The sequence below is a fragment of the Galeopterus variegatus genome, unplaced genomic scaffold (genome assembly GCF_000696425.1).
Source record: "Galeopterus variegatus unplaced genomic scaffold, G_variegatus-3.0.2 Scaffold3857, whole genome shotgun sequence".
Lineage (NCBI taxonomy): Eukaryota > Metazoa > Chordata > Mammalia > Dermoptera > Cynocephalidae > Galeopterus > Galeopterus variegatus.
The window spans coordinates 142,135-156,838 of record NW_007729968.1 but is presented as its reverse complement, the minus strand read 5'-3'; the positions used below and the strand labels follow the sequence as shown (position 1 = coordinate 156,838).

The 14,704-nt window shown below is 35.5% G+C and overlaps 1 protein-coding gene across 1 annotated transcript in view; it reads left to right on the top strand.

Annotated features, from left to right (window-relative positions):
* TMEM220 (transmembrane protein 220) overlaps positions 1-13,711 on the top strand; it is a gene marked incomplete at its 5' end in the record, with an annotated part of 25,125 nt that extends 11,414 nt beyond the window's left edge. Inside the window, 2 exons of the mRNA XM_008586174.1 lie at positions 835-894; positions 13,134-13,711. Coding sequence (XP_008584396.1) covers positions 835-894; positions 13,134-13,269 — 196 coding nt within the window. The remainder of the gene's footprint in view (positions 1-834; positions 895-13,133) is intronic.
* Positions 13,712-14,704: the final 993 nt, after the last annotated feature.

The window sequence follows — 14,704 nt, the reverse complement described above, 5'->3', positions numbered from 1 at the left end:
TTGGCCCAACACCAAGATTCAGAGGCCTGTAAATTAAGCATCACTGACACGGTGCTGCTTTGTTGTGGGCCCTAATCTGTGGAACACAGGAGAGCAAATCAGGTTGCGTCTATATATGGGAATGTAAACCAAGTGTGTTGAATCACCTCCAGCGTGAAGCCTATGAGTATCAGTGAACTCAAGGTGGGGCTTCCAGTGGTACTGTAGCTGAATATGATTGGTTTTAGTTTACATAAAAGATACATGCTTATAATTAATATATCCAAAAGCATATATCCACCCCAAAATTATTAGTCTGATTTATACTACAAATCATTATTCTCCCTTAAGAAGTGACCCAATCTCTTGCAGTATGTGCTCAAATTATTTATTGGTTTGAGCTCATTCTGCCTAACACTGAAGCCTCTAAAAAAAGTAAAATAATAATAATAATAATAAATAAAAAGTAAAAAGTGTGAAATAATCACTGATCAAATCTGGGATCATTTTCTTGGTTGCACTGTTCTGCCCAATGGCCTGAAATAAGTGATATATCTGTATGGTTTTTTAAAATATTTACTTAATTACGGGGGGGAGGTCCATTTATAAGTTAGAGAACAGTCAGGAATCTCATGTCTGCCTCTTAGGAATAAATTTTTCACATAGGGCTCTAAACTGTCTAAAAAAAATAATTTACGAACCATGGCCAGACTTGAAAATATTCTGTAGATGTTATATATCTTGGAGGAAAGTCAGTGAGCCAGAATACATTATCAAGTGGCCATGGTGAGAATGTGATGATATGTGTCACATTTGCAGCCACTTCAAAAATATGAGATGTATGCTATTTTGTAGGGAGCTGTCTGGTCTGGTGATTATCACAGCATGGATGTGCCTGTGCCACAGCTCATCAAAGTAAGTATTCAACTACTCACTAGTTAAAATCAGATGTCCTCAAGTTGATAAAACCAGATAGTAAATAAAAATATTGTCACACAAATAAAAACAGGAATCTTTTGAAAGAAAATTTTCCTTTACCAAAGCGGAGCTAGTAATACTTGATTCAAGGTTTCATGATCACTCCTATGTTCAGTGATACCATAGTTTCCTATGTGGCCTAGTGTAGTCAGAGGCAGTTGCCAGCCTAATGTGTGTTCTTCAGGGTGAAGGAAAATGATCTCAGGAGGAAGCTTGGAGGTCCAGAAAGAGTAAAGAAAAAAGAAAATACAAATGTCTGGGTACCTATAAATGAATATTAACTTATAAATTAATGATGATGTCTTATGGGGTTTAAACATATAAAGAATAAAATACATGACAACAGTAGCATATAAATTGGAAGGGGACGAATAGAGTCAAAGTGTTCTAAGGTCCTTGAACTGTCTGGGAAGAAACAAAAGGACCAATTTATATTAGACTTGGATAAGTCAAGGATTCATGTTGTGATCCTTAGGAGACAGGAAAAGTGAGGTGGGAAAAATGAACAAATGGGACAAATACGAAGCATATTTTAAGATAGAAATCTAAACCCACATATATCAAAAATTGCATTAAATGTAAATGTACCAAATATTCCAGTTAAGAGTCAAAGATTTTCAAAGTGTATAAAAATATTAAAAACCCAACTCTACACTGCTTACAAATGACTGAAAGTCAAAAAATTTTTAAAAATTACTATATAAACACCAACAAAATGAAAGCCAGTATAGCAATTTTAATAACAAAATAGACTTTAAGACAATTAGTAGAGAAAAAGGAGGGCTTTCTTGTGATTTTTTAAAACTTTTTTATTTTAATTTTTTATTTTGAAAATTTTCAAACATATACAAAAGCAGAGACTAATATAATGAATAAGATGTATCCATCACTCACCTTCAACAGTTATCAATATATGTCCAATCTTGTTTCATCCATACCACTATCCACTCTATACTGCCAGACTATTTTGAAATAAATCCCAGACTTTATATTGTTTCCTCTATAAATATTTCAGTATGTATCTCTAAAAGATAAGGTCTGGTGCTGGTGGACTTAGAACTGAAATGTCTCTCCACCTCTCAGTTCTACCGTCCACTGCACGGACTTCATTCCTGGGCTCCATGTGGCAGCCCTGCTGCTCCCAGTTCATATCTTCACAATGCTAAGTCCAGCAGAATGTAGACTCTGCTTCCCTGAAAGCTCCACCATCAACCATACAAAAAATAAAAGAACAATTCTCTGAATTATGCATTTTCCAATCAATGTTTAGATTTCCCCATTTTTCTTATAAACATTTATCCCCCTGTGCCTTATATTTCCTATAAATTGGTGGTTAGATCTACAGGCTTGACCAGAATCTATTATTATTGCTCAAGACTACTTCACGAGACTGCTATGTACTTCCACCATAATATACCTAACACCTAAGCTGTTTCTCTGTGATGTTAATAGTCTTTGATGATCACTGCCTAAACCCAATAATTCATTTGAGTTGCAAAATCGTGATATTGTAATTATATCATTACTTGCTTATTAGGTAGAAAACTTCTATAAAGTGAAACTTCTGCTTATCGAATCTTTTCCTCCTCCGAGGTACTGATTGTAAGGGGGAAAGGAAAAGAAAAAGAATTGATTCCCTACCTTTATTTCCCAGTCTTCAGAATGAATTGTTATTTATTTGGGCATTCTCCAAAGCTGACCAATGAGTTTTGTTTCTTTGTTTTGTTTCTAAAGTTATGGATTTCAACACATTTGATGTGTTTCAGTCCATGGCATTTATTATCTTTATTGATGTTCAAATCATCCCATCTTTAAAGAGTGGTTCTTATTCAGGTTGGCTCTTGCATTCTTTCTGACATGATCTTAATAATCTTTGATAGAGTCCTTGCTTTCTAGTATGACAATATGTTCCAGGCCCATGTTTTATGCCCCAGACCTGGAATCAATCATTCTTGCAATTTATGTGTATGTAAATTTATATGTGTGTGTATATATATATATATATATATGTCATAAATATTTAAAGGTAAAATATCTTATGAGCTCATACTAATCTAACTATTCAAATTCAGGGATATTGGTTTTCATTTAACCTCACAGGCAATTTTACATCTGTATCTCTCTCTCTCTTTTTTTTTTTTTGTCTTTTTCCATGTCCGGCAACGGATCGCAACCCTCAGTGTCGCACCCGTACCGGACCGGGACCAGCAACGGGATCGCAACCCTCGGCGTTGCTCCCGCGCCTCGCTCAGCCAGTGAGTGGGAACTGGTCTGTATGTGGGATCCGAACCCTCGGCGGGAGCGCCGCCGCGCTTCCCAAGCGGCGCACTACAGCAGTGCGCCACCGGGCCGGCCCTGTATCTCTTTTTAATCATGGCAAAATCTCTGGTCTCAGAGACCTCAACATAATAACTCATTTGATTTATCCTACAATACAATCACAATCTCAAAATAATATGACTACTGAAAACAGGGTTTTTTTGTTTCTGTCATTAGTGTACATCCACTAAAGGATGTACACACAAATTACTGGGAATAGTTGCTCTGTGTTGTTAATGCCCACAAGTGAGTAAACAAGTTCACTTATTTCTAGAGATTATCTTATTTAAAACACATTAATATTACTTTATAATTATGTAAAATATCTACATGGTTCCAAAGTCAAATCTACAAAAGAAGATATATCTAAGGAAATCTAGCTTCTCTATCCCCCAACCCTATATCCTCCCTTTCCCTACAGGTGACTTTTTTCAGTTTTTTGATTTACCTTTCCATGGTTTGTTTGGTTTTTTTTCCTGCCACAAAACAAGTCTTAATACATTTAAAAAGACTAAGATTATAGAAAATATGTCCTCTGACCACAATAACAGGAGGAAATTTAGAAAATCACAAATGTGTGGAAATTAAACAGCACTCTCCTAAATAAACAATGGGTAAAAATAAAAATCACAGAGAAATTAGAGAGTACTTTGAGATAAAAGCCAAAGCACAACAGGATGCAGTGCTTAGAGGAAAAATTATTCTTGTAAACACCTATATTAAAAATAAGAAAAATCTCAAATCTGTAATGTAGACATTTACCTTAAAGAATAGAAAAAGAAGAGCAAACTAAATCAAAAGCAAATATAAGTAGGAAATAACACTGATTACAAACATAAATATGAAATAGGGAATTAAAAAACAATAGAGAAAATCAACAAAACCAGAAGTTGATTCTTTAAAATGATCAACTAAATGTGCAACAAACCTTTGTCTAAACTGACCAAGAAAAAAAGGGAGAAGACCAAAGTTACTAAAATCAGAAATAAAGTAGGGGCATTATCACATTTTAATTATGGGGGTTTTTTTTGTTTGTTTGTTTGTTTTGGTGGTGGTGGGAAGATTTAGTTTCTTTCTCTTTCTCATTTTCATTTTTGTTCTACTAGTGGGTTTTGTTCTTTCTTGTGTATTCATGGTAGTGATTACAGTTTTTCAGATTCCAGATGCAGGACTTCCTTGAGGATTTCTTGTAGGGCTGGGCATGTGGTGGTAAATTCCTACAGTTTTTGTTCGTCTGGAAAGTACACTATTTTTCCCTCATTTTTGAAGAATAGCCTTGCTGGATATAATATTCTTGGCTGGCAGTTTTTCTCTTTTTGTATTTTGAATATATCATCCCATTTTGTCCTGGCCTGTAGAATTTCTGTGAGAAGTCTGATATTAGTCTGATAGGGGCTCCCTTACAGGTGACTTGATGATTTTCTCTTGTTTCTTTTAAGATTCTCTCTGTCTCTGAGCTTTGCCAGTTTGACTATGTGTCTTGGAGAGGATATTTTTGGGTTGAATTTGTTTGGGGATCTTTGAGCCTCATGGATTTGAAGGTCCGTGTCTCTCCCTATACCTGGGAAGTTTTCCATTATTATTTCATTGAATAAGTTTTCCATGCCTTTTCCTTTCTCCTCCCCTTCTGGAACACCCATAATTTGAATGTTTGTGCACTTAAGGTTGTCTGCTAGTTCTCTTAGACTTTCTTCCTTTTAAAAATTCTTTTTAACTTTTTTTTTAACCCGCCCAGGTTATTTCTGAAAGACTACCTTCAAGATCAGAAATTCTTTCTTCTGCTTATTCCAGCCTGCTGCTTAAGCTATTGGTTGTGTTTTTTATTTCACTGAGTGAATCTTTCAGTTCCATGAGTTCTGGTACATTCTTTTTTTTTTTTTTTTTCCTAAAAGATGACCGGTAAGGGGATCTTAACCCTTGACTTGNCATATCTTCACAATGCTAAGTCCAGCAGAATGTAGACTCTGCTTCCCTGAAAGCTCCACCATCAACCATACAAAAAATAAAAGAACAATTCTCTGAATTATGCATTTTCCAATCAATGTTTAGATTTCCCCATTTTTCTTATAAACATTTATCCCCCTGTGCCTTATATTTCCTATAAATTGGTGGTTAGATCTACAGGCTTGACCAGAATCTATTATTATTGCTCAAGACTACTTCACGAGACTGCTATGTACTTCCACCATAATATACCTAACACCTAAGCTGTTTCTCTGTGATGTTAATAGTCTTTGATGATCACTGCCTAAACCCAATAATTCATTTGAGTTGCAAAATCGTGATATTGTAATTATATCATTACTTGCTTATTAGGTAGAAAACTTCTATAAAGTGAAACTTCTGCTTATCGAATCTTTTCCTCCTCCGAGGTACTGATTGTAAGGGGGAAAGGAAAAGAAAAAGAATTGATTCCCTACCTTTATTTCCCAGTCTTCAGAATGAATTGTTATTTATTTGGGCATTCTCCAAAGCTGACCAATGAGTTTTGTTTCTTTGTTTTGTTTCTAAAGTTATGGATTTCAACACATTTGATGTGTTTCAGTCCATGGCATTTATTATCTTTATTGATGTTCAAATCATCCCATCTTTAAAGAGTGGTTCTTATTCAGGTTGGCTCTTGCATTCTTTCTGACATGATCTTAATAATCTTTGATAGAGTCCTTGCTTTCTAGTATGACAATATGTTCCAGGCCCATGTTTTATGCCCCAGACCTGGAATCAATCATTCTTGCAATTTATGTGTATGTAAATTTATATGTGTGTGTATATATATATATATATATATATGTCATAAATATTTAAAGGTAAAATATCTTATGAGCTCATACTAATCTAACTATTCAAATTCAGGGATATTGGTTTTCATTTAACCTCACAGGCAATTTTACATCTGTAGAGATTATCTTATTTAAAACACATTAATATTACTTTATAATTATGTAAAATATCTACATGGTTCCAAAGTCAAATCTACAAAAGAAGATATATCTAAGGAAATCTAGCTTCTCTATCCCCCAACCCTATATCCTCCCTTTCCCTACAGGTGACTTTTTTCAGTTTTTTGATTTACCTTTCCATGGTTTGTTTGGTTTTTTTTCCTGCCACAAAACAAGTCTTAATACATTTAAAAAGACTAAGATTATAGAAAATATGTCCTCTGACCACAATAACAGGAGGAAATTTAGAAAATCACAAATGTGTGGAAATTAAACAGCACTCTCCTAAATAAACAATGGGTAAAAATAAAAATCACAGAGAAATTAGAGAGTACTTTGAGATAAAAGCCAAAGCACAACAGGATGCAGTGCTTAGAGGAAAAATTATTCTTGTAAACACCTATATTAAAAATAAGAAAAATCTCAAATCTGTAATGTAGACATTTACCTTAAAGAATAGAAAAAGAAGAGCAAACTAAATCAAAAGCAAATATAAGTAGGAAATAACACTGATTACAAACATAAATATGAAATAGGGAATTAAAAAACAATAGAGAAAATCAACAAAACCAGAAGTTGATTCTTTAAAATGATCAACTAAATGTGCAACAAACCTTTGTCTAAACTGACCAAGAAAAAAAGGGAGAAGACCAAAGTTACTAAAATCAGAAATAAAGTAGGGGCATTATCACATTTTAATTATGGGGGTTTTTTTTGTTTGTTTGTTTGTTTTGGTGGTGGTGGGAAGATTTAGTTTCTTTCTCTTTCTCATTTTCATTTTTGTTCTACTAGTGGGTTTTGTTCTTTCTTGTGTATTCATGGTAGTGATTACAGTTTTTCAGATTCCAGATGCAGGACTTCCTTGAGGATTTCTTGTAGGGCTGGGCATGTGGTGGTAAATTCCTACAGTTTTTGTTCGTCTGGAAAGTACACTATTTTTCCCTCATTTTTGAAGAATAGCCTTGCTGGATATAATATTCTTGGCTGGCAGTTTTTCTCTTTTTGTATTTTGAATATATCATCCCATTTTGTCCTGGCCTGTAGAATTTCTGTGAGAAGTCTGATATTAGTCTGATAGGGGCTCCCTTACAGGTGACTTGATGATTTTCTCTTGTTTCTTTTAAGATTCTCTCTGTCTCTGAGCTTTGCCAGTTTGACTATGTGTCTTGGAGAGGATATTTTTGGGTTGAATTTGTTTGGGGATCTTTGAGCCTCATGGATTTGAAGGTCCGTGTCTCTCCCTATACCTGGGAAGTTTTCCATTATTATTTCATTGAATAAGTTTTCCATGCCTTTTCCTTTCTCCTCCCCTTCTGGAACACCCATAATTTGAATGTTTGTGCACTTAAGGTTGTCTGCTAGTTCTCTTAGACTTTCTTCCTTTTAAAAATTCTTTTTAACTTTTTTTTTAACCCGCCCAGGTTATTTCTGAAAGACTACCTTCAAGATCAGAAATTCTTTCTTCTGCTTATTCCAGCCTGCTGCTTAAGCTATTGGTTGTGTTTTTTATTTCACTGAGTGAATCTTTCAGTTCCATGAGTTCTGGTACATTTTTTTTTTTTTTTTTAAAGATGACCGGTAAGGGGATCTTAACCCTTGACTTGGTGTTGTCAGCACCACGCTCACCCAGCGAGCTAACCGGCCATCCCTATATGGGATCCGAACCCGGGGCCTTGGTATTATCAGCACCGCACTCTCCCGAGTGAGCCACGGGCCGGCCCTGGTACATTCTTTTTTTAAGATAATAATCTCGCGAACCTGGGGCCTTGGTATTATCAGCACCGCACTCTCCCGAGTGAGCCATGGGCCGGCCCTGGTACATTCTTTTTTTAAGATAATAATCTCTTTGTAAATTTTCTCCTTCATATCCTGGATTTTTTTCTTATTTCATTATGTTGTCTGAGTCTTCTCATATCTCAGTGAGTTTCCTCAAGATTGTTGCTCAAATTCAAGGTTTTCCTGTTCTATAGGGTCTGGTATTTGAGAATTACTATATTATTTTGGTGGTGCCATATTTTCTTGGGTTTTTGTACTTCTAGTTTCTCTGTGTTGGTGTCTGGTCATCTGGTACAGCAGTTGCTTCTTCTATTACTCTGGAGTGGGCTTTGAGGAGAAAAACATCCTCATCTTTTTCCAGTCTCTGATGGTGACTCTCCTTTTGTCAATGCAGTTGAGTAGCTGCTGGGCCACCTGCATGGCTCCTGTGGCTACTACTGTTGCATCGAGCCACTTTTGCTGTAGCCATGGCGGTGGTGGTAGCTGTGGTGGGCCACCACGCATTAATGGTGTTTTCTGCTCTGTGCTCTTCTCTGTTTCTGGGCAAAGGGCGCTGCTCTTGGTTCCTGCCTAGGACCCTGTGTGTGTTCTCTTACCTGCTTCCAGGTGGAGGGGACTGCCCTCCACTCCTTGCTAGGACCCTGGGCATGCTCTCTTGCCTCTCTTTCCATGGTTTTATGAATGGAGCAAATATGTGCATTTATTTGTCTTCCTGCTTCTCTTGGGTAAGTGATAGAGTTTTATCAACAATTGCATTCTACTTGTTTTTCTCTTACTTCATCCTGGGGATCATTCTATAGTAAACAGACTTTTCTTATTCAACTGACAGCCCCATATCTTATTCAACCACTTCTCTACAGTTCTCTACTATTTAGGTTGTATCCAGTTTTTTGCTATTAAAAATAGTGCTACAATTAGTAGCCTTATGCATCTATCTAATATGTTTTTACCAATGTGTCTTTTGGATAAATTCCTGGAAGTGGATTCCTGGGTCAAAGTGTAATTGCATAGTTAATATTTTGATATATTCCCAAATTCCCCTCCATATGGGTTGTTCCATTTTGTATCCCCACCAGCAATGGATAAGAGAGCCTGTTTCCCCACAGTCTTGCCAATGGAGTATTCTGTCAACGTTTTGAATTTTTACTAATTGGATAGTTGAGAAAGCGTAGTTTTAACTTGTATTTCTTTCATTAAGAGCAATGGTGAGCACATTTTTATATGACTAAGAGCAATTGCATTGTTTTTATAAAATGTTGGTTCATCTCTGAGAGAGCTGGATTTAAACAGATTCTAAGGTTGTTGGTCTTCTCTATTTTTAGAAGCTCCTTATATACTAGGGCTATTAACTCTTTGTGATATATGCTGGAAATTGTTCTTTGCGGTTTGTTATCATCCTTTTACTTTGTTTATGCAAAATACACTCTGCTATGAAAAAGTTTTTTGTCGCCGGCCCGGCGGCACACTGGATTTGCTTCCGTATTTGGAGTCATAGTCAGGAAAACTTTCCTCCCTCTCAAATTGTAAAGTAACTTACCTAAGTTTTCTTCTAATACATGTATGGTTTCATTTCTACATTAAAATTTTTTATCTATTTCGGGGCCGGCCCGGTGGCGCACTGCTACAGTGCTCCGCTTGGGAAGCGCAGCGGCGCTCCCGCCGAGGGTTCAGATCCCACATACAGACCGGTTCCCGCTCACTGGCTGAGCGAGGTGCGGGAGCAACACCGAGGGTTGCGATCCCGTGGCCGGTCCTGGTCCAGTACGGGCGCGACACTGAGGGTTGCGATCCGTTGCCGGTCACGAAAAAAGACAAAAAGGAAAAAAAAGAAAAAGAAAAAGTTTTTTGTGTAGTGTTTTTTAAATGTAACCATGTTTATCAATACTTCTCCGTATTGCTTCCGTATTTGGAGTCATAGTCAGGAAAACTTTCCTCCCTCTCAAATTGTAAAGTAACTTACCTAAGTTTTCTTCTAATACATGTATGGTTTCATTTCTACATTAAAATTTTTTATCTATTTCGGGGCCGGCCCGGTGGCGCACTGCTACAGTGCTCCGCTTGGGAAGCGCAGCAGCGCTCCCGCCGAGGGTTCAGATCCCACATACAGACCGGTTCCCGCTCACTGGCTGAGCGAGGTGCGGGAGCAACACCGAGGGCTGCGATCCCGTTGCCGGTCCCGGTCCGGTACGGGGGCGACACTGAGGGTTGCGATCCGTTGCCGGACACGGAAAAAGACAAAAAAGAAAAAAAAAAAATTTTTTTTTATCTATTTAGAATGCATCCCAGTGTAACAGTATGAAGAATAGGTCCAATGTTATCCTTTTGTATATGGCTACCCAGTTATCTCAACACCATTTATTAAAAAGCAGATTTAAGAAGTCAAAGAAAGATGATAATGATAAAAGGTTCAGTTTGTCAAGAAGATATAACAATTCTAAATTTGTATGTACCTATTAACATAGCTTCAAAATAGATTTTTTCAAAAATTGACACTTCTCTCAGTTACTCATAGAGCGAGCAGACAAAAAAAAAAATCAGTGAAGATACAGAAGATTTTAACTGCACATTAAGAAACTTGACCTAATGGACATAACCTGTATACAGAACATCTGAACCAAGAATGGCAGAATCCACATTTATTTCACATATCCATTGAATATTTACAAAATGACTATATGTTAGGCCATGAAAGAAGTCCCCCAAAATTTCAAAATACTAAAATCCTAAATTATGTTCTTTGGCCACAGTGCAATTAAGCTAGAAATCATTAACGAAAAGATAATTAGGCAACCACTGTATATGTGGAAGTTAGGAAATACAATGTCCAAGTAACATTTGGGTTAAAGAAGAAATCATAATGGATATTAGAAAATAGTTTGAACAGAATAAGGAGAATACTACATATCAAAATTTGTGGGATGCAGCCAAAAATTATGCTTCAAAGGAAATTTATAGCCTTAAGTACATATATTTGAAAAAACAAAACAAAACAAAAAAACAAGAATGGCTGAAAATCAATGAGCTAAGCTTCCAAGAAGTTAGGAATTCTCTGGTTCAAGAAGAAAAGAACAGCAAGTTAAATCCAAAGAAACAAGAAGAAAATAAACATTAAAGCAAAAACCAATGAAATGAAAAATCGACATGAAAAATAATTAACAAAGCCAAATATTGATTCTCTAAAATAATTTATAGCATTGATAGGCCCTGGCAAGACTAAAAAGGAAAAAAATAAAAGCAAAAGCAAGCAGGAGGAGACACAAATAACAAATATCAGGAATAAAAGAGAACACCACTACATATCTAATAGATATTTTAAAAATATAACACAAAAGTCAAGATCCCTGTACCAGCCAGCTGCCAAACAAACAAAACAATTGTAAGAGGATATTATAAATAATTTCATGCCAATAAACTTGAAAATATAGATTAAATGGACAAATCACCTGAACAATACAATTTACCAAAACTTACACAAGAAGAAACATTCAGAATAATCCCACAATTATTAAGGAAATTGAATTTATACTTTAAATTTTTCTTAAAGGAAAACTCTAGACTTAGATGGCGTAACTGGAGAAGTCTACTTAACATTAAAGGATGAAATAATGCCAAATTTCAACAAACACTTGCAGAGAACAGAAAAAGAGGAAACACTTTTCAAATCGCTATATGAAGGCAGAACAACCTTGATACCAAAACTTGACAAGAACATTATAAAAAAGGGAAATTACACAGCAATCTCACTCATGACCACAGATGGAAAAATCCTACTAAATAAAACATTAGGAAATCAAATCCTTCAATATATAACCCAACCAACAAGTTGAGTTTATTCTAGGAATACAAAGTCAGTCTAATACTTGAAAGCCGACCAATGTTTTCCACTACATTAAGAGAATAAAAGAAGAAAATAAACTATCTTCTCAATCTATACAGAAAGAACATTTGATAAAATTCAACAACCATTCATGATAAAAGACCTTAGAAAATGGGTGTAGAAGGGAACTTAAGCTGACAAGGGGTATCTACACCAAAGGATGATACTTAATGATGAACAACTGAAAACTTTCCCTCTGAGACCAAGAACAAGATGAGGTTAGCCACTACTGCCTCTTGTACTCAGTGCTGTTCTAGCTACCATCCTAGCCACTACAATATGGCAAGAAAAAGAAATAAAAGGCCCAAGGATTGGAAAGGAGGAAATGAAATTTTCATTATTTGCAGGTCACATGATTGCATATCTAGAAAATCAAAAAGAATCTAAAAAATTACTGGAATTAATAAATGAGCTTAGCATGACTGCTGGACACTAGGTCAGTATACAAAAATCAACTGCATTTCCATCAGCAAGTAACAGAAAGTGATAAAAAATTACCATTATAGTAACATCAAAAAAATCAACTTCCTAGGAATAAATCTAGCATAGATATGCAAAATCTCTACATGTAAAACTATAAAACATTGTGGAAGAAATTAAAGACCTAAATAATTGGAGGAATAAATCTATATTGGCAATAAGATGAATAAATATACTAATGAAACACAGCAGAATCTAGAAACAGGTCCATACATATGTAGACCTTTGACTTATGACAAAGGTGGGACTGTAGGGTAGCAAAGAAAAGTAGTCTTTTCAATAAACAGTGAAAAAGACTACCTCTTCACTAGTCACTGTTCAACTGGATCAACTGAATATCCATATGGAAAAAAAGTGAAACAACTCCTACCTCACAAATTTTATAAAAATCAATTCCAGGTGGATTACAGATATAATGTGAAAAAAGCAAAACAATAAAACTTCCGCAAAAGATAACAAGATATTCAGGATCTTGGGAAGGGAAACTTTTCTTAAACAGAACACAAAACTTGTTAGGAAAAGATCAACTTTAACATTGACTTCTGTTCCTCAAAAGATACCACTGATTGGGACAAGATGTTTGCAACATATATAAACAACAAGGATTTGTATTAATATATAAAGAATTCCTACAAATCAATGAGTGAGTTATTTCAAAAAAGCAATTGAGAAAAGAGAATACCAAAATGTAAAGATGTGTTTAATTCAATCTTTATATTTGTTTCTAAAGCAATCCATAATTTTTATTGGATTTTTATTTATGATAATTTTTTGTGTCTTTATAGGAATCCAGTTGGTGGAAGAATTCAATTGGCTATTGCCATTGTTATCACTCTTTTCCCATTTATCTCGTGGGTCTACATATACATAAACAAGGAAATGCGGTCCTCCTGGCCAACTCACTGCAAGACAGTAATTTAAATGAAATCAATAATCCTGTTTTTATAATGAATATTTTCAATCAGTCTTTTATAAACATTGGGGTAACAAGCTAGTTTCCCAGGAGTTTATTTCAGGTAACTTGAGCTAACACTACAGATTAAGTCCTAAATAACGTTTTAAAGCTGCCTACAGTACAGTGTAAGATTGGATGGGACTAGTAAGAGACAGGGTCTGACATTCTCTGGAAGCCTTTTCTGAAGGGTATTGTGTCACGATGCAGTAGAAAAGGCACTTGAACAAAAGCTAAGAAATATGAGTTCTAGTTCAGCTTCATCTCTATGTAACTTGGGCAAATAAACTGCCTGGTGGATATTTCCTTATGTATAAAGTAGGACTAATCACAGATGTCGTACTTACTTATACGGTTGTAAGGATCAAACTAGAAAATATGAGAGTACCCTGAAAATATGAAGTGCTTGCAAGGATCACAAAGGACTACGCATGATTAACATAGAGGGAAGCAGGGTTTGGGTAACATATTGAAATAGAGGTTCAAGAGAGGGTGCTAGCCCTGAACTAACCTCACTACACTGAACTGGCACAGTACCATGAACTAAATGAGGACTCTAGATGAACCCAATGAACAGGCACATATTGGAAGGAAAGGGAGGTTGGGTAGAATAAAGGAATTTGGGCTAGTCACTGTTCAACTGGATCAACTGAATATCCATATGGAAAAAAAGTGAAACAACTCCTACCTCACAAATTTTATAAAAATCAATTCCAGGTGGATTACAGATATAATGTGAAAAAAGCAAAACAATAAAACTTCCGCAAAAGATAACAAGATATTCAGGATCTTGGGAAGGGAAACTTTTCTTAAACAGAACACAAAACTTGTTAGGAAAAGATCAACTTTAACATTGACTTCTGTTCCTCAAAAGATACCACTGATTGGGACAAGATGTTTGCAACATATATAAACAACAAGGATTTGTATTAATATATAAAGAATTCCTACAAATCAATGAGTGAGTTATTTCAAAAAAGCAATTGAGAAAAGAGAATACCAAAATGTAAAGATGTGTTTAATTCAATCTTTATATTTGTTTCTAAAGCAATCCATAATTTTTATTGGATTTTTATTTATGATAATTTTTTGTGTCTTTATAGGAATCCAGTTGGTGGAAGAATTCAATTGGCTATTGCCATTGTTATCACTCTTTTCCCATTTATCTCGTGGGTCTACATATACATAAACAAGGAAATGCGGTCCTCCTGGCCAACTCACTGCAAGACAGTAATTTAAATGAAATCAATAATCCTGTTTTTATAATGAATATTTTCAATCAGTCTTTTATAAACATTGGGGTAACAAGCTAGTTTCCCAGGAGTTTATTTCAGGTAACTTGAGCTAACACTACAGATTAAGTCCTAAATAACGTTTTAAAGCTGCCTACAGTACAGTGTAAGA